At 31.3% G+C, this 24,964-nt stretch overlaps 1 protein-coding gene across 1 annotated transcript in view; it reads left to right on the plus strand.

Moving 5' to 3' along the window:
- Nucleotides 1-24,964, plus strand: part of LOC106478571 — a 90,147-nt gene that overhangs the window by 27,948 nt on the left and 37,235 nt on the right. The window contains exons 2-3 of the mRNA XM_022382186.1: nt 8,327-8,532; nt 8,850-8,985. Coding sequence (XP_022237894.1) covers nt 8,327-8,532; nt 8,850-8,985 — 342 coding nt within the window. The remainder of the gene's footprint in view (nt 1-8,326; nt 8,533-8,849; nt 8,986-24,964) is intronic.

The raw sequence follows: 24,964 nt of genomic DNA on the forward strand, positions 1-24,964 counted from the left end.
ACTGCGAGGAATCGAATCCCAGATTTTAGCATTCTAAGTCCACATATTTACCGGAGGACCATATGAATAGAATGACACACTTCCATCAGTGCTTTTTAATAATGTTGGTTTGTTTGCCTTGTTTGTAGTTTTACTTGAATTTTTTATTACGTTGAACATCTATGTTTCGTGAGTTTGTTTTGTTACTAACGCTCAAACAAAACAAGTTTAATAGATCATATTTGCACGTATACCAATATATATATATATATATATATTTGTGTGTTCATTATTTAGCTATGCTTTAATATACTGACTTTTTTAATATTATGTTATCCTTTTTTGTTATATAAGGCAAATACAAATTCATAATCACCTTTGTGCCGTTGTGGTTACGTTTTTCGAAGAATTAGACAGATATTGATATAAGTTTCCTTCTGTAAAACGTTAAAAGAAAATAATAATGTGTAAGTCAATTAGTTCCAAGCAATATATTGTTCAAAAAAAGGAAGAATTTATGTTAACTGCAAAATTCTGTAAAGTTAAAAAGTTTGGTGCCATAACCCACTCTATCAGTAAATAGGCAAATTATTATCATTTTAATCCTACAAGTTTTAATGAAGAATATAAAAGATGACATCACCATAGTATAATAATTTGGTAAATAGTATTATTCTAATAGCGACTAGAAGGCTAAAAATGTGCTGGAATAAGCGCTGCTAAAAATCAGAACTACAAAAATACGCCCCACTAAGACCCACATTTCAAGATTCGGGGAAGCATAAATCGTAGATGGTTTATAAATTAAAGTAGACCTAATGTCGTTTACATCCCTTAGATGCCCACGTATTTCCTGTAAATAAATTAGTGCGTGGAGTAACCTAATTAGGCCTCATGAAACAAGTAATTACTTTCGAGTTTCAGTCTTTGTTCTTATTTTTAACTTTATTACTTAAATATAAGAAAATACACGTATGATGAAAATTATACGTTATATGCGGAATATCTGGACAGTCAAAATAGCTCAAGTATAAGTTCAAAACAAGAAACTTAATATTTAATATAGGAAACGACTTCCTATTTTTTCATAAAACAGTATGAAAATAATGTTATAAACGTCATTTTGCTTACTCAAAGGAAGAGTGTTTCGTTCAAATTCTATATAAGTGTGATGCTAAAATATTTCTATAAACTCCATATAACCTAGACATTTATGAGACTGAAAATGATCAAACTATCACTATCACAAGAAAAGTTATATTTGACCTTTTCTCTTATACTTTTCTGGTAGTCTCTTTCTCGATTTTTACCACGGGCACCAATTTTATATATATTTATACATTTGTGTGTGTGTAGTCATATGTATCGCTCATGTATGCCTTATTTTAGCTTCCTTTTCAAGAAATTTGTAATGCATCATTCAATATGTACCATTTGTTAGAAGTCACTGCCATCAACATTCCGTGCTTTGAATGTGAGATGTGTTTGTTCACTACTGACACTGCATAAGTTTATGAAATATTTTTTGTTGGTATATCTTATGGAAAACTATATTTCCAATTACATATTTTCAGTGAGTATGACTTAATAGATATTCTTATATTATTTGACCATCAATGCGTTTAGTGTTTGAAGCTTATAAGAACGGCTTATGATAAAAAATAACGCCAATTAGTATTTTACAAGACTCTGTAAAATATATTTAATCTTGAATACAATTAACATATTGAACATAACTTTATTAAACTTTTTTGAAAGATCTACAGCTATTGAGAGACGTAAGCACAAATGTCATATCGAATATTTTAGGCAGTTGCCGTTTCTAATTCCTCTCTTTTTATTAGTTTAAGGTAAACATGTTTAAACATGAAACAAAATTATCTTTTTTTGTGTGAAACTTAGCAGTATTCTTTAGCTCAATTCGCAATTTAACTTTTCGTTCTTGGTTCGCTTTCAGAAAATAAAAGCATTCACCTGTTAAATATGCGCAGTTAAAGCTATCTTGGTTGATGCCTTGAACAGTAAATGCATTCACTTGTTTATTGGCGATTGAAATTAATGATGTTTCCTGCTAAGGCTTGTGTTTTTACAAAGTCCAAGGTTCAAGTTTATGTTTAACATAAGAAACTTATCGCTAAGTGAAAAGTAATTTGTATACTGCTAACACCATATACCAATTAACATCGACTCCCCACGGTAGCTCAGAATTTTGAGGACTTATAATGTTGATATTTGGAGCTCAATGCTTGTGGTGGGCACAACACAGACAGCATATTGTGCAGTGTTGTGCTTAATAAAGACGAATTTATTGATAGGCAGTTTTAGAAAAATGATGTTAAATTTTTAAAAGTTTGTAAATTAAATCGAATATTGCTTCTTTATTTATTTGTTTGATGCTTAACAGTACAAAGCTACACAATGGGCTACTCAAAGTCCGTATACTTACCATTTACCCACTTCAAATATATGCAGCGGAAAATGTGAACTTAAGTAAATTTGTTATCATTGTCTGTTTTATTTATATTTTAATTCATAATTAAGCCCAATGTCAGTTGTATGTTTTGACTAATGGAAATTGGCAAAGGACGATCCAAATGTTTTTATTTGCTGTTGTTTCTTTTCAGAACATATATTTTTATCCTTCTATGGATTACAGATTTAACTTAAACAAACCAACCATTCATCAACTAATAGAACTTATTTCTGTAGGTCCATTTCCGGAATGAAAGAAGGAAATAAACACATTAAGCCTTAAGCCCACGTGAAGGCTGTGAGTTTTTAGACGTTCAACTAACTGCAGTAAAACTATTTTTAAGGTTTTTTTTAAAACTATGGATCCTTTCTGTGAAAGCTATGAGTCACACCCCCCCCCCCCCATCCATGTAACGAGCTATCATTACAAATATAGGATATGGTGTTCCTATTCCGTGTTTTTTGTTATTGTTGTTGTTGTTTTTGCTTCTCATATCTCTAAGAACTTAATAAGCATATTAATACTCTTAATTTGGCTATATCCAATGCTAATTTTTAAACATTTAAAGCTTAAAGTTTTACTTTTGCAAATTACTATTTCAGTGTTTTCTGTATTTAAATGTGGAGATACAAGCGTTATAATAGTGAATGGAATAACTTATTCCAATTTAATATGTGTTAATTTTTAATCAGCTTTAGGCATATTACGGGGATATAACTAGCTTATTATTAAGTTTAGGCAATAAAGGAAATTTAGTTGAAAATTGTTTCGTTGCCATTATGTATAGAAATACATAAAATCAGTTATATATCTTAAATACGGGTTAAATTTATATATTTTTATTTTAATAACTAAGGTTAAGCTCCAGAGATTTCTAATATTTAAAGTGAGTTGTTTCTGATACATAGAAAATATTACGTACTTATGCTTGTTTTAAAATTGTCTGGAAACATATTATCACAAAAAAGGTGACAATTAACTATTAAATCTGTAAGCTGTGGACGTACCCCAATCTGTTTTCCCATCGAGTATTCACTATCTTAATGATTGTGGTTAGGTGTTAAGGTGGATCGCCAGTAAAACTCGAAATTTATACCTATGAACATTACATTTTTTATTGGATTCCATTTTATACAGCGCGTTTCACATGTATGTCTTCGGGTATAGATAATGCTGTGTAAAAATAACATGTTTTATTCACTCATTAAGTTGTTTTTACTCTTTCTCTATGTATGTAGAGAAAATGATGAAATAGTTGTGATAACTATGCAGAGTTTGTGTTTCTAACAATTACATTATTATTTTGTAATGAAACAGGTTTGTTTATAGTATACGTGTGTATATATATTTAATACAATTAAAAATGTATAAACTTTAATCTTGATTAAAAATAATTACACGTATACATTCCACAAGCGTTCTCTATCTGCAAACTTGTAAATATCTTTAGCTTAATCGGATAAACTATTAATACTAATCTGCAGTCACTGTAGAAGGATTCTGTATGTTTAATAAAAAGATTATTTCACTAACGTAACAAAAGCTTACATTTACTAAAACTTCTCTGTTCACTGAGAAAATTTAAAGAAACGTAATCTAGACTAATCGATGGATTTGTTAAACGTTGTACTTAAAAAATATAAAATTAAACTCTGAAATGAAAAACAAGAACTATATGTACTTCACTAACTTGACGTGTTAAAGTCCTCCTTAAATCATAACATACGCATGTTTATATGATTTCAATTACCAGTTTCTTAATAATCAATTACATTGACTTATAAGTCTTAGCACTTTAGAATAAATGTATTCAGATACATACATAGAGAGCAATGGATATTATTACTTTTTTAAAAACATATTTTTGAATTAGCTTGACAAAATATAGTATGATATTACTCTTACAGAAGATATAAAGTTTCATCTAAAAACACAGTTGTTGTTAATATTAGATTAATTTTATCACTTTGAAAGCATGACAGTTGTCGTTTACGTACCACGCACTAAAGCTGCTTTAGAAATTTTTTAATTTTAAGTTTGTTTCTTATGAGAAAACTACATTTGCGAAAACGCTTCTTTGTTTTCCAATATACAGAGAGGATCCATTATACTTTTGATGAAAACATATTGAGAAATTAGAGTTTTAAAAAAATAAAATGTCCTCGAGGATGGCGGCTCGTCAATTTCATAATTTGCTTTTGGTAATTTTATACCACTTTATAATCAGAATAAAACGAATATCAAGTTACTCTATAAAGCCTAATAACATTTTTTGAATAGGGTATAAATGTAGGCATATCATTTACTAAAATTCTCTATATTCAGCAGCATTTGTAGCCACTTCTAAAAATGCATTAAAAATTTCACAAAAACATTTCAGTGTGTGCCCATTTACTGCAGGAAATGTTATCTCTTTTTTGCGAATTAACCGTCATTTTAGTTCTCACTCATCACGAACACTATTATGTTCAATTTATATCCTGAAAGAAATAAAACAAAAGTCCCGTAATGGCACAACGGTATGTCTGCGGACTTACAACGCAAGATACCGGGTTTCGATACCAGTGGTGGGCAGAGCACATATACCCATGGTGTTACTTTGTGCTTAACCTCAAACAAACAAATATTTCTACATATTAAAAGAAAACTTTGATATTTCAGGAAAACTTCATTAAAACAAGTGGTGGGCAGAGCGCAGATAGCCCATTGTGTAGCTTTGTGCTTAACTTCAAAACAAACAAACAAAGAATTATATAAATATTTGACTTAGGAGTATTCTGTAATTACAGGCTCAAACACAAAACAACAGTACTTTAGTTTTTTAGAACTTATTAGCGTTTACAAAATTCATAAGAGCATTAAAATAATACATATTTTAAAAAACGTTTAATGTGCAGTGTGACATATTTAAGTAATATTTTCCGATATAATTCCTTTTTGCATTATCGTTACAAATGTTATTTTCTGAAATAAAATAATGTTTTCTATCTTATTGCTAATAAATGATAAAAATATACCTTTTTTTTGACAACATTTTGATTTGCAGTCTTCACCTTTAAAAATAGGTCTTAACCAGTTATAACTCACCAACTGTTAAACGTGATCTAGTAATAAAGTCTTCCCGCTTCTGCTTAGTGTCTACTCGTTACATTCAAATAGAAGTTTCTTTTAAATATTCATATTATAGATATATAACTACAGAGGTAAATATGGATAGTGAATTTAAATTAGTATTAGCTCTTTATCTTGGTATTGAGAAAGAGAAACAACTTCCTTGCATGCACCAATAATTTATAATGAGCTTTTAAATAATAATTCAAAAATAAACTTGAAAGGACTGAAGCTGTGGTTGAGAGAAGACTTCTTTTTTTGTCCATTACAGTTTCTAAGAGTTAAATTGGATGCTAGTTTGAAATACATTCTCAACATTTCAACCTTAGAAGTTTTCTATGGTATACAATTAATCTCTATAGCATACTTTTACTCACAGTAATTAAAAATTCGAAATCAACGTTTTTGAAAAAGAATTTCAGATGAAATACAGAAGTAAGAAATATTGTTCATCAAACGGCCTTAGACCAGTGCTTAACGTCTTTCGTAACCAAAATCTTCAGGCATGGTGGTATATGTGACAACTTGTAGTAAAAGGCTTATGATGTATTTTGCTTTGTAACACATAAAGTTATATTGCGGAAACTTTTTAAATGTTGTTCTTATTAATTTTTCGTACCATTGTTGAGAAAACAACATTTTAGTAAAATATCAACAAGTAATTAATAAAGCATATGTTTTTTTAAAAACTGTGTATATTTATTAAACAAATTTGTCTTCTTCTTCTTCAAAATGTTGTAAAGCAATAAATTTAATACATTGCCATATCTTACACCTTTAGGTAATTTCTCTCGTTGAAGTTTTATATAGTGATTACAGTGTCTGCAATTTGCTGTAGAAATAGGTTTACTGGACAGCTACAGTTGCATGTGAGGCGTATTGTTATCTCCAAGAACATTTTCGAACGTTTTTAATTAAAATGTAAAAAAAAAAAAAAATGTAGATTCAAAATCTATATTTGTTGATGTAACTAAGATGACTTTTAATTATTGTACTTGTAATAAACTTAAAGTAAATAAATCAAGTGTATAAACACTATCACGTGGCTTAATATATTAATTTTATCAATCACAAGTATTTAAGATGGGAAAACTATTTACAAGAGTTCGCACACTATACAAACAAACTTCGTATAACTAAGTTATTAATTTACACAGTGTGAGTACAAGGCTGTTTCATTTATTACATTCTACAGTAGAATAATTATTTTACTAGTTACTAAAAGCCCCCCCCTTTCCCAGTGGCACAGCGGTATATCTGTAGACTTACAACGCTAGAATCCGGGTTTCGATATCCGTGGTGGGAAGAGCACATATAGCCCATTGTGTAGCTTTGTGCTTAATTACAAACTAACAAACTTTACTAAAAATGTAAAACTGTTACATGTCTAAAACTTTTAGGAGTTCACTGTTTCAAAATCTGTTATCAAAGTTTTATTTTATAACAACAAATCAAAAGCTTTGCTCAAAAGTTAAACCTTTAATTGTAATCTCTCAGTCAAAGAACTTAGCTCCAAATGAAATTTGAAAACTTGTTGTTGAAATAATACTAGGAGTAAGAAATATTACATTACTTCATTACATATTACTTCAAGCAAGATATCGGGAAATTTAAGTATAGTAATATAATTTAGATTTACATCAGCAACCACTTAACACTGTGTTCTTTCTTTAAGACTTTGATGTTTTGTTGGTTAATCACACCTCATTTTACATCATTCGTGTGCACATCGTACAATGTTAAATGGTGCGATAAAAGCTTTAACTACACTTGCTTTTTTCCAAGGTTGAAATAAAAAGCAGTTTTTTGAATGCATGATAAGTTTCATTTATATTTTTAACTTATTTTTGTTAATTTTAAAAATGTTTAGAAAAAGTTATTCCAACAGCTACAGCTGTGTAGCAAGGTTTTAAAATAGAGCAAGAATATGTGATAATTTATTATTATTTTGTTTAGTTTTCTCCACACGTGAGAATCTGCTTGACATTTTATCAAATTCTAACATAACAGGTTAGCTTAGTTTAAAATAGTGGATTAACTTACAACCCACTGTTACTTCGGAAAGACATTCGACAGAAGAAACAGAAGTTTTAATCAAACTTAATTATTGTTTTATTTTGCGCAAGGCCCCCCATTGGCACAGAGCTATGTCTGCGGATTTACAATGCTAGAAACCATGTTTCGATACCCGTGGTGGGCAAAGCAAAGATAGCCCATTGTGTAGTATCGTCCTTAATTTCAAACAAACAAAAGTGATAAATAGTAAAGAGAGTTTGTTACACTCAACATAAAGTACTAACTGAAAGAGACTAATTATGGTCTTACAAAAGTGGCTACAATAAGATATCACACTTCGAGATTTTAAACGATATGTAATATACCAAATCATGCCATATTCGTTACTTTATATTCAGAATTTATAAACCTTATGAATTCAAACCAGTGCATCGTTGTTGGTGCATTTAAAGCTAGCTAAGCAATATATAAGCAAATCTTAATAGTATATCTGTGGTTTAAATCTTCAAATGATGAAAATTTAGAAGTTTTATATAATTTCAAATTTCGCTGAGGGATATAGTGTGACCCTACTTATACGCAATAAAAACCCGTTTAAAATATATGTTTCAATAATTTTTACCTAATACACAGCCTGTATTCATTGTCACATTGAATATGTTTGCTCTGTTTGAGCTCAACCATAAAAATAAATAAAGAATACTTTAATGTCCATTTAGTTATTATTTCTGTTTCTTTTTATTTCAGCGATACATGGCCTTCGTCTTCAAATCGTAGAAGTTCCCACAGCTGTTCGACGAGGTGATCCTATCTGGTTAAACTGCACCTATAATCTAGAAACAGATGACTTGTACTCTGTGAAGTGGTACAAAAATAACGTCGAGTTTTACCGATACTTGCCAAGCGATGATCCTCCAGCACAGAAATATGATTTGGTAGGAGTCTATGTTGAGGTAAGAATAATTTTAATATGCACATACGAACATACCAGCAACATACATTTTACTGAAAACAAAACTGATTAAAACATTCTTTCTTATTCTTCTTCCTATAAATTCAGGGCCATGTATGTTCCTTAGAACATGCCTGATGAATGAAAACAGAATGTTGTTCTGTTGTTACTCCATCAAAGAAGGAACCACTAATGAAAAAGGCTATTTCTTTAATCTCCTTGATTTCCTTTTTTTTTCTTTTCTTTTTATAAGTTGTGTCATAGTTGTGAATAACATGATTGTAATTATTTTGAATTTATGAAAACAACCTTTAACAGTTGAGCAAGTCTTATCAAGGAAATGTATACCTCTCAAGTTCGGACATGAACACAGAAGGAACCTATAGGTGCGAAGTGTCAGCTGAAGCGCCATCTTTTCAAACAGAACGAGCAGAGAGAGAATTACAGATTTACGGTAAGGCTGTTGTGAATCATGTATATACGTGAGTGTATGTGTGCATATGTATGTGTTATTTCAAGGGAAAAGATTAATAACTAATCGTATCGAATTTCATAGTCACAGCGGTCTATAGCGTCTCCTCTGTTATTTTCATTTAAAAGGCGGTGTTCTGACACCCTCTATACATCTTAACAGTGATAATTATTAAGTATTGCAGAAATATATTTTAATTTAAATATAGCGTCAACCATAGAAAATACAAAATTATTACTTCTGTTGGGATAGTAGCAAATAATTTTAGATACATGGGTTAATAATGAGAAATTAAAGATGTAAATTTCATAATGACATACAAAACAACATCAAACGATACACAAACAAATAACTGCACACAAATAATTAAGAAATAAAGTTAAGGCTCAACTTTAAGATTGTGTTTGAATGCAAATTAGCATATAGTTTTAAAAGTTGCTCAGTGAATAATTGAAAAATTTAATTTCAAGTTATGATAAGAAAAACTACTACTTAAGCACCCTAGACATCATTCAGCATTTACATATGAAATACAAACTTCAGAATATGAAACATAAGATTTCTACAAAACTATTAATGGAAAGCATTGCAATCTTAATTGGTTCTGCGATAATTCAAATAGAATGACATGACCATTAATAAATAAATTAAATTATTATATGTTAGATTAAATTCTAGATAAAAGCGTAAAAGTAGTTTAAAACGATTTTTTTTTCACTTAAGAATTACTTTAAAAGATTATATAGATATATATATATTGAAATTGTTTGTTTATAATTAAGCACAAAGCTACACAATGAGCTATTTTTTGCTCTGCCCACCACCGGTTTCGAAACCTGATTTCTAGCGTTGCAGCTGTGCCACTAGAGGCATATATTTAGATAGCGTTATAATGATATTGATTGGCGTCGTTGTTGTTTTAGCGTAAAACTACACAATGGACTATTTGCGTTCTGTCCACCAAAGTGAATCGAATCCCAGATTTTAACATTGTATATCTTTGATGCAATTGGAAAAGTAGAAGTATTTAATATATATTTATTTAGTACTTTAGAACTAAATAACATTATCATATGAAGTTTCGGAAAGAAATATTATCATACGTAGTATCTTGATTGTCTTATAATATTTGTAACTCCAGATACAAATGTTAACGCAGTTGTGCATAACATGTAGATGCCTGAGGGCATGTCTGGCAGTGTTAGACCATTTACTACACTCATATTCAAAGCCTGACCAAATAAATAGTTAATCAATTAAATATATTTTCGCTTGAACATATACTGACTTCAGAGATAATTATTTTAGGATTATTTATTTTAGCCAGTGTGGTTTAACTATGGTTATTTGGATGACCATGCCATTCAAGTATATCGTTATAAATTAGTAGTTATTAGGACTGTTCACAGACATACGCTGATTGGCTGCCTCAGGGAAGGTGGTAGAGACGATGACGTCATAGTTCCACAAAGTGGAACCAGAGGGCGCGTTGCTAGGCCACCAGAACTCTTGACGATGGAAGTTGTCTACTGCCAGGGAGTGCGTTACTTAGGAGATGTCACATGACATTATGGTTTGAGTGTTTCGCAACAGAAAGCATGTTTATAGCGCCATGAAGTGGCACTAGAGGGCGTGTTGTTATGATGAGCACACAGATAGCTAGTATGTGTATGTGTGTGTGTTTTTATATAGCAAAGCCACATCGGGCCATCTGTTGTGTCCACCAAAGGGAATTGAACCTCTGATTTTAGCATTGTAAATCCAGAGACTTACTGCTGTCCTCTCAGAGGAAAATAGTTAGTGAGTAAACCATCAGAATGTGAAATAGCTCAAGGTATTTCAACCTTATAGTAACAATCAACGTCTTAAAATTCATATTGTATCTAATTTACATAAAGTTGTGTTTACAATTATAGTTCTGCTTTATAAGTAAAGCATCAAATCTGCTCTTTTAATATTATCTACTTTATAGATTTTACTTATATATTGTGTACATCTTACAAAGGTGGACAGTGTTTCTATAGGTGGATGCCAAAATGTGTTACTAAGGTTAGTGCTACAGATGATGTTTCTATAAATGGATAGTTAAACAGGATGATGAGTTCATCGTAGGGTGTTTCAACATATCATCATCGTCTATATTTAGTTACATATAAAACTATTGTTTATATTATGTATTGATTTAGCATAACAATAAAACTTGACAAAATATTTAATTTTACTGTAGTTTTCACTTATAAAGTTATTTGTATTAGAAAGACGGATGGTGTTTCTATAGGTGGAAAGGGTTACTATACTTCTGTACGATTGCATACAGATTTAAGTTTATTTCTACTTATGTTTATAGTTTTCATTTATATCTTTAACTGTATTATATGTGTTCCTATAGGCGGATAATGTTACTAACACACTTAAAGTACATATGAAAAGTTTTTATGACATCTAAAATTTTGTTTTATAAATATTGAATGAGGCAGCTAGTATAACTAATTGTGTTGTTGTTTTTTATTTAGAACACAATTAACATACTGGAATAAAGGTTTCATTTCTATAGTTAATTAGTATAATATACTTTTTTACAAATATCATCTTGAAAATGATGCTCATTTATATCTCATGTTTAGCTTTATAAGTTGGTTTGTTCTGCTAAAGTTTAAAGGATCTACGTAAATATTTAACTATTACTATTCTTACATTTATGAAGATATTTTACAAATCTTTGTCTAGAGCTTCTTTTTGCTGGTTTGGGATCTTTGTAAAAAAAAGTTATGTTTTTAGAGCACAACTTGTAAACGAGCTTTCTTGATGTATTAATCAATATGTCTACAATGATTATCTTTTACAGATTTTTAGCTCTCATTAATACTACCTAAGAGGTCCAACTCAAACAACGTTGATAAATTTTAATTCTTAGATCATACAAAGGGCAGAAGAGGTCGTCACATTGCTAACACATCCCACCCAGCTGATGGCATGTTTAGAAAGCTTGACCTTTGTGTTTCTCTAAGGCTAAAACAAGTACTGCTTTCGTTTTTACAAAAAAATACTTTATGTGCACTGTAACATTTAAACTTATTAGCTGGTTTTCTTAGTTACTGTTAAGTTGACATACACAATCCATTCTTAATTAATTAAGTTAGGCTTACGTACAACTTTTTTTGTATTACTTGTTTTGGCCTTAGTTGAACACATGTACTAGCATTTCTGTTACCTAGGAGTTATCTCTTTTTTTTTCTTTGACATTGCTTCTCGTATAGTGACATAATGTTGCCTTGTAATATGCATCATGCAGTATGATTGGCTACACTTCATACCACCTGTGTTAGTAAAGTGGATCTATCCTTTTCGTCCACAGATATGGGGTTTTAGAGTGATCATAGTTCCGTTAGTTTAAGCAATAAGCAGTCAGAATTGCGTAAGAGGTATTTTATATGTCAAATCCTTTAGCTCAGTATCACACTTTACTAATTCTTACAGTGTTAGAACATCTATCTTATTAACAATAGCGTGATCATTCACTATGTTATTTTATTTTATCTTCACGTCTGTTATTGAAGTAGTTTTGTGATTATGTTATTTACTGAAATGTAAGTAAATATGTAAATTTTGTATAATTATTAGTAGTTGTGACTCCTAATTTGCTTATAACTTACCTGGAAAAGCTTACCTTCATTTGAATTCTCGATTACTAGGTTTTGTAGAAACTAATTACATTATAAAATTTTCACAGTCACAGGTACCAATCAATAATTTTAATACATAACCTGGATTCTTTAAGATCAGGGGAAATTTGAAAATATATCTTGTGGTTCACTCTCTAACCCATTAAATAACCTTCATTATTTTCACACTTCTTCTTTTTTTATCAGAATAAAGACTAGGAACAACAATGACCTTCTCTGGAAGAGTTCATGAACTCAGGAGAAGGAAGAGACATATACTGGCCTGTAATTGAGGGTCATTCTAGCCGGAAATAGATTTAGGAAAAGAGTGTTCTTCTGCACTCTGTCAGGCTATTCATGGATCCTCACTATCCTCTTGAGCCAAATGATTACTAGAAGTATTACCCCTTGCTGAATATCTTATGGGTGAATCAAATCAAGACATCTTGGAAAAGAAGTCACTATAAAAGAAACTTCACTTCGGATGAGACGCTCATATGTTATGGACTATCTTGGAAAATATCATTACAGTGCATCAGCTGGGTTGGGATTATGAGTTGAACCCTACGTTACAATCTAGGGGGATGCACTGACATAAGCCTACCCTTCCTTCATGAGAAGGCAAAGTGCCTTGCAGGAAGTAGAAGAGAGTTAATTTTCTGATTTTACCAGTACTCTTTTGGCTGTATATTGTTCTGTTGATTCCAATGTTTTGCTTTTCCTAACTAGAACACATTTTCTTTTGTTTTCCATCTGTATCATCCCCTCTGAATCAGTTCCTTGGTTGTTGTTTATACAATAGTAGTTCAGAGGAGGTCAATATAATGCGAATTGTGTTAGATTTGATACAGAGGTGCTGCTGCAAGTTTGTCATCTTACTCGTTTAGCTTTACCCCTCCATGGTCTGGCACATTAATCCTGCCTATTGTTTTACCATACAGTTACTTTGCTGTCTGCTACCAATTTGAGAGCCAACTATTTTAAATTTGATGCATTACTGCCAGAAGTCAGTTACAAACACTATGTTGGTGACACTGTCTATTTATAGTTCATTGCTTTCAGCAATCCACAGGTGAATTTGCTTTCTGGTTCCTAGTTGCATCTTTGTGCAGTTTTCGGAAAGCTAGTATACTCTACCTGACTTATACAGAGTGTTGTTGATGCATGAAACAATGAATGTCCAACTATTTCTCTTGCTATATGTGATGTAAGAACAACATGTGACTTTGATAAAAGGTGACTGTACAATTTTGCCTTTGAAGAGGTAATGACAGGAATTTCTACTTCACCATCTGCCCATTCTATATATTTTATGTCTAGACTGGTTTTTCCCACAACTCGGTGACACCATATATTTATTCTACAGGTACATTATGATCAGCTTTTTAGTATAGTATTTAATACATCTCATGATAAAATACAATCAGATAACTTTTGACTTAAAACGATGGTATTTTTTATGCTTTGAGAGTTTATTAATGTCTGTAAAACTCATAAGTGCATTGAAATAACACGCATTTTGTAAAAACATTTCTCTTACTCTGTAATATGATATATTTGAAAAATATTTTCCATTACAATTAAGTTTTACATTATTGTTCTAATTTTACTTTCTGAAGTTAAACAATATGTTTAATCTTATTACTAATAAATTCCAAAATATACCTTTCTTTATAACATGTTTACTTACAGTATTCTCTTATTTAGCCCCCCAGTGGCAGAACGACATGTCTGTGAATTCATACTGCTAGAAATAGGGTTTCAATACCTGCGATATGGAGAGCATAGATAGCCCTTTTTGTAGTTTTGTGCTTAATAACAAACAACAACATCGCTTATTTAATTATATTACAGTTAAGGTTTTAATTCAATAAGTATTAAAGGTATTATTTGACCAGTTGCAGTTCATTAGCTGTTAAACCACCATCTATCTAAACTTTAAAGTATTTCCGCTTTCACCATAAGTGGTTTGGTGCATCTACCTGATGTCTACTCGTCAAATTTAAACAAACGTTTCTTCAAAATAAACATCTATATAAATATAATAGTACTGTCTGTTGTAACTACTTCACAGGATGTAGATGGATCTTCACCAAAATCGGTATGGAGGTTCATTAGGTATATGCGGGATTACATACAAATTTTCGTTTTGCATTTTGAGTTTTGCGGTTTTTATGGGCGTTTTTTACAATTACATATAATGGAACCAACTTTTCGTGTTCTAAGATAAACCTTCATTAACCATGAATTTTCATAACTTCCGTCCAGGGAACGGGTACTCCAGCTAATTATATATATATATACATAACTATGCAGGAGGATATGTATAGTGATATTTACATTAGTATTAGTTTTTACCTTGGTATTCAGAAAATGTATGGCTATTATTACCATGTTGTTGTTTTTATTCCTGAACCAACAATAAACTTTTGGAAGCGCCACTATATAGTAACTTTAAAAGGTTTTTCGTTGTACAAAACTTAAAGATAGCTTTGATATACGGAAACATCTGTCAGCTGAGTTCTTGCACAAATCTTAAAATATAACGTTCATAAATGGAAACATCGACTCATCTAGATACGTAGATCTTGAAAAAAACTTGAAAATAGCTGTACTATTTCCTATAGATCATTTTCCTGACGGTTCTGCTATAATTAGTGTCTGGGGAAAAGCTTCAGCAGATATTTCTTTTGCAACATTTCAACCAACAATTGGTCCAGTTATCAACGCTATTTTCAAGTTTTGAGCAACTCGACTTTCAAGATCTACGTATCTACATGAGCCGATGTTTCCATGTATGAATGTTATATTTTACGATCTGGGCAAGAACTAAGCTAACAGATGTTTCTGTGTATCAAAGCTATCTTCAAATATAGTAACTGTGTGATTGGGCAAACAGCAGAGTTCATTCAATTTCATGTCTCATTCATTGGAAGTTGATCTTCTGGAGAAACAAGATGCTATATTACATTACAATACTTACCTCTTCTGCATTGGCTAGTAAAATACAATCACAACCTGAGGAGATCGATACAATTGACGACAATCCACCAACCAATCTCATTGCATGTGCAGATTATGTTAAAATATGAAGATGCTGATATATCCGAGTCAGTATTCATGGATTGGAGAATTAGGTGCATAGCTAGTATTGAAATTAAGCTGATGTTGAAAAAAATGGAATTACGCAGACGTTAGAAAGCACATGGTAATTACCAGTAGTAGTTATAAGAATGTATAGAATGAGTGTTCAGGTTTGATCCTAACTTCAAATGTGTAAAGTTAATGATGTACATCAACGCATTTTCTACTTCCTTGTGCAGATGAATGTTTGAATAATGTTGAGTGTTCAAATTTGTTTATTACATGTTAAATTTCAAAAGTACTGCTATAAAGGGTGAATAGGTTAAAGATTGATTTTAAATATCTATATAGTTTGATATTCTGAGTTGAACTTTAATGAAGAATGGTTTACTTCCTGATATTTATTGAATTTACAGTTTTTTCTCTCTTACATTTTGTAGATTACTCTTAGTATCTACTGACATATGTAACAGTTTTAAACCATGTCCATAAGGTAATTGTTTTTTGTTGTTGTTTTTTTTACTTTCTAGTAGGTGTATATAAAACTTTAAACATCTAAGATATTTTAACTGTAAACATTTGACACATTAAGTGTACTCTGGTTGAAAGAGTTATGACTACAAATAGACGATGTATTACATACTCTACCACAGATGCCATAAATTATTTTATTTAAGTGCTTCATAGTATTTAGTTGGAAGTTTAGGTTTTTATAACCTATCGGGAGTAGTGGTTGCATATTATTCAGATTAGTTTGAGATTTTGATTCAGTACCAGATGCATCACTGATGGGGATAAAATTCAGCGTGAATTTCGTATATGGATGTAAAGGGTTTATTTTATTAATTGCTATTAAATTGTCTTTGAAATTAATGGGTTTGAGTTTTGCTCTTATAATGTAAGATTGTTGCACCTCACTGTATGGGAATGAGTAACTTTATTTCTGTATTTTGAGTTGAAAGAGCATGATTCTGATCTATGGGAGTTTTTTAATTATGCTTTTAATTAAAATGTTTTATTCTATATTATATTCTTACTTGTGAAAATATATTAGTTTATATTATTTTGTATTCATCGTTTTTGACATTTCTTCATGATTATTGTGATTTATTTATTAGTTTGCTAATGGTTGTTAGTGTAACCAAAATAACCCGTTTGTACTTCATAATGTAAGTGTTAGGCTAACTAGAATAGTCTATAATTTTCTAGGAATCAGATTAACTAAAATGTTCGTGACGCATTATTCTGTTGGACATTAATATAGACAGTGTATTTCATTATTCATCATATTAGAATCATTCTGAGTTTTAAGTCACCCACGTAGGTTAATACGGTTTATTTCTACCATCAAGTTGGAGGTTCTATTTAGAGATTTAGGAGTACTGGAGTTTATTATTTACTTATGTTGAAATGTGCTCTTTAGTGTTTTGATTCCATTTAGTATTGTATTTTAATATTTAATTTTGATTTTTAAACAAATATTTTATCACATGAATTATTTTTTTTCTATATCTTAGTATACAGTGTTATGTAGAGAATGTGACGTAAAATTACGATGTAAGCAGTACTGACATTCGATATGTATAAGGTGTTATTGATTAAAGATTTTTGTTACATATATCATATTAAGGTAATTAGTTCAAAACCAGTTCTAGGCAGTTGCTTGCGGAACACAAAAGATAGACCAGAAATGCTATTTTTACACAACCTTGATCTTGAATCCGATACGGACAAATTAAAAGAAATGGAGAAAAATATGCAAGTTACGCAATTTTTATCGTACATTTTAAGCATATTTGTTTTTGATGTGTTACATTGTTGGACGTATAACAGCTTAATAATCACAGCCGAATGATTTGTACTATATTGTATAAATACACATAGTTTATAATGATTATAAAGAGCGTAAAAGATTCAAATGCCATATAATTAAACAAATATCTTACACTAGTAATTTACGACTCAATAAAATAGATGAATTACTACAACCATTTCTATTTTCAACCTTATTGATGCCAAAGTCCTATCATTGCGTGTTTCTTTAACAACTTCAAGTCCAAAGACAAATAGACCGTCAAACTGTGTCCGTCACAATACTGACTTACATCTGAACGATGTTTTTTAATGTAGGCAGTGTCTGTTTGTTCTATTTCGCCAATATATTGTTTATTCAATTTACCGAAGGGTAAAAAAGTAAACAAAAGTTTTGTCACACATGTAATTTAACATTTCAGTTGCTACATTTTTCTGTTCTGATAGTTTTTGATTCATGAAGTGTTTTGCATTGATCTGCATGATTCACAATGTGGTCAGTGATATAGATAAACACTTTTAAAATGGTTGCAGCTTAGAATATTCTGGCATGTCCTTTGAACTATATGAACGACCAAAAGTCTTTATGTACGTGAAATTTAAAGTTTTTCTTTTTGCACGATTGATATAAAGAGTTCACAGAAAGGCACGAGTTATTTTTGACTAGTGGTAGTAAACGGTCTGAATCATTACCGTAAAAGGCGAAAGTCTTCCACGTGTATCAAAACATGTTTGGCCTTTATAAGTCATCCCTAGAGTGAATTTGGGCTCGAGTTATTTGTCTCTTTGTATTTTAGTGTGAATGACTCCTATTCAACAATTTCTCTTCCAGTTCTTTACATCTAGTTTCAAAGGTTGGTTTGTCTAAACAAAGACTAGATTGTAAAAGAGATTGCGTGTGGTAGAATCTGGCCAGTCTACCCTTTTAAATCTTTCACGCCAAGAACATTTACTTCTTTTGGTGAAATAAAGTATGTAAAATGAATTGAAGGAGGTAAGACATTTCCAGCAGCATTAACCATTTAATAAGCTTCAGTGGTCCCTGTTACAAGCAAAAAGATATCATTAGTAAATCTCATCCATGTAAAAGTATAAAATTATCCTTTTCAATACGTTTACCATCGAAGATTTTCGTCAAAATGACGGACAATCTGGGATACGAAATACATAATAGTGGTCAAGACAATATTTATATCAACAGTTACTTGAACAATAACTTTTTGATTGAAAAATACATTAAGATAGTGAAATTTAATTTTTACCAATTTAAGTCATTAAAAATAAGATTTAAGTTATATTACTTTGTAAACAAACTCTATTGTTAAATCCAAAGTATTATATAACAACATTTGTGAAATCAAATATGTCCTCTTTTGGGGCTTGTTAGATCTCGCGTAAATTCAAATACTTCCTATAACTAGATATACCATCTTCAATCTCTATATTGGTATACACTAACTCCACATATATCGTCACTGTCAGACTGATTGACAGTGCGTATGTCAAAAGCGTTAAGCTTTTTTCAAAACCTATTTTGTATCCAAGCTAAAAGAAGGTAATATGTTCACCAGTGGATGAAACTGATATAACAGTAATATATATCTATTATATATATATCTTTCGAGAAGATCTGAACGAGAATTGTAAGTCTCTTTGTCTGCGCATTTATACAGTTTAATATTATCTAGCTGTCGAAATCCGTGGTTTATATATAGTCATATCTGGACATCACGACAAAGGTATTACCAATTATCTAGGAAGCTTTATAGTAATATCAGTTTTCTCCCTCAAATAGTTCAATGCTTGCTTCCATCAGATGTCATCAGTTATGGAAAGATTGATTTGTTCTAAATATATAGACAAATTCCTGAGGATCATGCATTTACAGTTTTGTTCCTGTTGAGCGGAGGATACTAGTCAGACTTTGGCAGAATCTCTTGTTTTTTCTTTGGTCTTTACTGTTCAGTTTTTATCAAACAGTTACCTCTATCTTATCTTTCTGTAAGATCCCATAATTACTTCATAAACTTAAAACTTAATTATGAGAACGGACAGGACAAAATGTAGACCATGAGAAAGGAGTTTAAGGTTTGGAATTTACTGATCAACTATATAGAAGATGTTTATCAACAGCACCCACCACCAAATTTTGGGCTACACTTTGGCCATCACTTTTATAGTTCACTCACAGGTTTAAAGTGCAGAGTACGTTTATGAGGAACGTGAATCTTGAACCTTCGTATTCATAGTCCGGACACACTAACATTGGATTAAACCAGGCCTCGGCAGTACGAAAAGTACATTGGGATAAATGCTAAATGCTAATGACTGTTTGAGACGTATTCTTAATTTATTCATGGTTATTGTTAATTAATTCCTTATTGAAGTGAATGCCTTTATCTTATTCAATATACGTTCTGGATTTAAGTGTTTATATTACAGAAACGAGTAAATTTAATCGACAAGGAAACCTTTAGACACAACATCTTCTTTGACAGACATTGAAAGGCTAATGGAATTGATGCATCAACAATATTCACTTGAATATAACAAAAAAACACATGTAACATTTACCACACTGAACTATAAAGCTACCTAAGATTGTGTACATTATAATAATGTAAAAAGAAATAAAATATACTGAACTAAATTAGTTTTGTGTTACTCTATATAAAGTATTTTCAATGGAGGTGGTAGCTAACTAGTTGTTAAATAATATTTAAACCAATAATGTACATATTTTTACGTATTATGTAAGGACCTGCCGATCTCTAATAATAATAGGTGGGTAAAACAAAAGTTATTCTATTAGTTTTATGTCTCGTATCATGTATTATTGGTCATGACTGTGACAAATACAGTAACTTACAAAGAAGTATGATCGTTCCTGTTCTCGATTTCGCATGATGTTGCTAAGTTTTCTCCGACTTGGCAGAAACCATGAAATAGTCTATGTATAATTCAAATGTTAGAAAACTTTTTTTTACGTAGCTATTTTTTCTTGATATCTACGTAAAAAAAATAGGTTTCTAACATGTGAAGAATAGATGGACAGTTTCATTGTGAAAAGTATATGGGATTCGACCTCTTGTCCCAATTCCCGGGAACAGCACTTAAAATCAACCATATATGCAAGGCATACCGAAATACACAAACACATATAATTATTTTCTCTCTAGAATTTACACTTTTTTAAAACTGAAATAGCAAATGTATACCAAATGAAACTCATGTTTCGTAAAATAATAAATATATACCCGATTTTACATAATTATCAAAGCATTTACAAGTATAGATTATATATATATATATATGTGTGTAGAAGAAATCTCTTTAATGAGGGTAACATTAATTAAAATAACTAAGACCTCTCAACTTTGATTATCAGCCATGGTCTCTGTTGCACCTTCAGAGACAGCTTATATGTGTTAATCGATATATCTCTGACAGTTGTCTTGTCTTCAGCATACTTGACTTTCTAGTGCCACTTACATCTGTTCTAATAATGTATTTTAGATTTGACAACATGTACGTTAAGCAAATTAAAGACACTCTATAGGTATTAAATTAGCTCGCCTTGCCTATTTCTAATTATTTTTATGCACGACCAAGAAAGCAAGCCACCTCCATGTAAACCTCATTTTTGTTCTCTTCTCATTTTGTATGACATATTCTGCATATGTCCATATCTACTATTAGAAATTAAAAAAAACTTACTTTTTAGGTATGAACAAATCTATGACATTGAACTTCCCTTGTAATAACTTTTGCCTCGAAAGCATTTAACTTTCCTAGATTTTCTCGTCCATGTATGCCCAAATGAAGAACATTTTTCATGAATTGCACATAAAAGTATCGCATAGTTAAGTTTCTTTTAAATGTCCTTCAACAGCACATTTAATTTAATTTAAAGCCAATAGCCAATTCGCAGCATCTTAAGAGCTTTGGGAGTATTCTCAGAGTAACAAATATTGTCTCAAAATGATGAAAAAATAAACACATTGTATGTATTACAAAATGATACTGTGACGGATTTATTATCATACATTTATTTTAATATCGATGTGTGTTTAAATTAAATTTATATTTACAAATGTACATAACATATACTGTTAAATACGTATTGCGAAACTCCCGCCTACTCTCTAAAGTTGTAGAAGATTGTCGAGTGTAAGAGTCAACAATATATGTGTGTACGTAAACGCTAGTGTTAGCGTCAGTAATATTACGTAAAACTGAAATTTAGAGAAACTCTCCACACGCATATATATATAACCAACGCGACGCGCCAGAAAAAGAGTATAAACTATTGGTTTGTTATAGTTGGTATACTATAAACCTCGGAAGCTATAAACGTGATTAACGCATATTAATCTGAAAACTTCAGATATTTGACCAGGAATATTTACAAATTTCGAACATTATAAACCATTTAACTTTAGTGGATTCACATCGGACATTAGTACTTTTACAAATATTATTATATAATTTATTATATAACTTCAGCAGTAAAAGAAACTCGACCTGTAATCGGCGTGTAATCAAGCGAGAACTACAGAGCTAGCTAGCTCCATACTAAGTGAACTGTATCTATATCAATTCGAAATTAACTCGCTCATCGTAAATCCTCGATAAGACATCAAGTAAGTTTAAAACTAGAAAGAAGACTTTGTACTTGTAAGTTTGTGGAACTTATGTATATAAATCATTGTTTCTAATAACTATCCGAAATAAGTGTTATTGTAAATTGTATTGTTGTTGATGTATCAAACATATTTGTATTAAAGAAGAAATTGTGTTTATCAATCTTGTTGGCAAATATGATAAATTGGATACTTATCGGCATTTATTTAACTACTGAATTTAAACTATCATTTAGCTCGGTTTCAGACCATTTGAAATTGTAATACATAACATTATAAATTGAGGGCTCGTCCGGGATCTGAATCACAGACAAATTTAGATCTAAATTAAAAGTTAAATCACAATTCAATTTATATCTATTAGTGTCAACAAGATTTGATCATGTCGTTTTGACAAGATTTCCTTGAATCACCCTCTCTCGAAAGTTTTAGAACTAGAAGTTAAAAGATCAATGGGATAAAATGAGCGAAGAGCGTATTGATGATTTGTTGCCTGAGGAAGCATTAGAAGAATACCCTAGTGTCCCTACTAGCCAATCGGGGTTGATTGATAAAGATAAGTTAGAGAGCCAGCTAAAACTAAAACAACTCCAGCTTGAACAAGATCGTATTGCAGCCGAGAAAGAAAAGCTTGTATTGAAGCTGAAAGAGAAATTAAATATCTCGAGGCCGAACAAACTCGTATTGCAGCTGAAAGAGAAAATAAACGCCTCTAAGCCGAACAAGATCGTATTGAAGCTAAGAAAGAACAAGCTCGTATCGAAGCCGAAAAAGAGAAGATAAAGTCTCGCGGCCGAAAAAGCTCGCATTGAAGCCGAAAAAGAAAATAGGCTGAAAGAAATGGAAATTAGACTCAAATCCGATCGACTAAGTCAAAATGACAACTTTGAACGTAATCGATATGTACCACCATTTAATGAAAATGAAGTTGATAAATATATCCAGCATTTTGAGAAAGTTATCCAAATCATGGAATGGCCCAATAAAAGATGGTCATTATTATTACAAAGTGTATTAACTGGAAAAGCACAAGAAGCTTATGCCAGTCTCTCTCTAGAAAATTGTATGAATTATGATAAGATTAAAGCAGCTATTCTCAATGCATACGAGTTAGTACCAGAGGCTTATCGCCAAAAGTTTCGAGGTTATCGCAAACAAGATAATCAAACTTATATGGAATTTGTCTATTAAAAAGAGGTATATTTTGATCGATGGTGTAATTCTATGCATATTGGCAATAGTTGTCTAATTTAGGAATTTAAACGTTGTGCACATGGCGACCTCAAAACTTAGTTCGATAAAAAGAAACATGAAACACTACAGGAAGCAGCTGCTCTTTACAATGATTACACTTTAACACATAAACCACTTTTCATAAAAATAAATTCCTACCATCTCAACAAAAACCTGTCGCTGTTAAATCCACTAAAGTTGAGGATACTTCTAAAAATTCAACTCCTCTAGTTCAAAATCTTCTGACAGTCAGGATAAAACTTCTTTTAAATAATCAAGGCCTGTCTACCATTTTTGTAAAAAATATGGTCATGTTATGTCCAACTGTTAGTGTTTGAAGAAGAAAAGGAGGCAATACCCAGTGGGTTTGGTTCCACATATGTCGAAGTCTCACCAGATCACCTGATTTTGTTGATTTGACCACTGATATAAAAACTCATGTAATCAGGGAGGAATTTAGACGACCTTTTGTGTCTGTTGGTTCTGTGTCTTTGAAAAATTACACTGGTAATCCCATACCCATACGTATTCTACGTGATACTGGGGCGACTCAATCATTGTTGTTAGAAGGTATATTGCTGTTATTGCTCAGGGTATTGAGGATGGCTTTGTTAATGTTCCTCTTCATAACATTTATTTAGCTTCAGACCTAGTTTTGGTACCAGTTCTAGTTGGAGTAATACCTACTCTGCCAATTAAGTGTATATCATTATTGTTGGGAAACGATTTGGCTGGGGGAAAAGTTGTTGCCAAACTCAAAAAGATCAGTGAGCTGATCATTATTTCATCTAAGGATGATGATGATGTTGTTGAAGAGAATCCCGATGTGTTTCCCTCATGTGCTGTGACTCGAGCTCAGGCTAAGAAATTAAGTCAAAAACAAATGATAGACATGGATTCAGAGGACGATAATATAGATTTGTGTCTGACATTTTTTGGATACGACGGGGTTCTTGTGGATGATTGTCTTACTGACAATACTTCGGTGAGTGACAATTATGGACGTGAGGGATCTGATTCACCTGGTGAGATTCTGTTTACTAAAAGTGAACTGATTGCTGAGGAAGAACAAATTTGCAATTCTATTCACTATTTAATATAATATACAAAGACGATGGCTTCCTAGTGTTCCATTCAACAGCCCAATTACACAGTATGCCTTTGTATGGAGTAACATAAATATATCGTTTCATTCTCCCGCTTTTTGAGGTATGCGACGATTAATTGAGAATTATGAATGGAAGTCTTAGCTTGATGAAACAATACTTTCTTAGTCTCGTCTCCATATAAATACCCTTCTTTATAATATTGCTTACTGTTTCCTGGGACACGTGTATTACTTTTACAAGTGACCTTTGTGTTCGTGAATTCCAACCTGTTACAAGATGCCGCACTTTTCTTATTACAGCTGGAGTTTGACTAGTTGTAGGTCTATTTCTGAATGGTCCTGATATCTCAGGTTGATCCATACACATTTGTTTTTCCAATACCGTGAAAGAAAAGGGATTTTCTTATCTGGAAATTCAA

Source organism: Limulus polyphemus, unplaced genomic scaffold (assembly GCF_000517525.1).
Source record: "Limulus polyphemus unplaced genomic scaffold, Limulus_polyphemus-2.1.2 Scaffold226, whole genome shotgun sequence".
In the NCBI taxonomy this organism is placed as follows: Eukaryota; Metazoa; Arthropoda; class Merostomata; order Xiphosura; family Limulidae; genus Limulus; species Limulus polyphemus.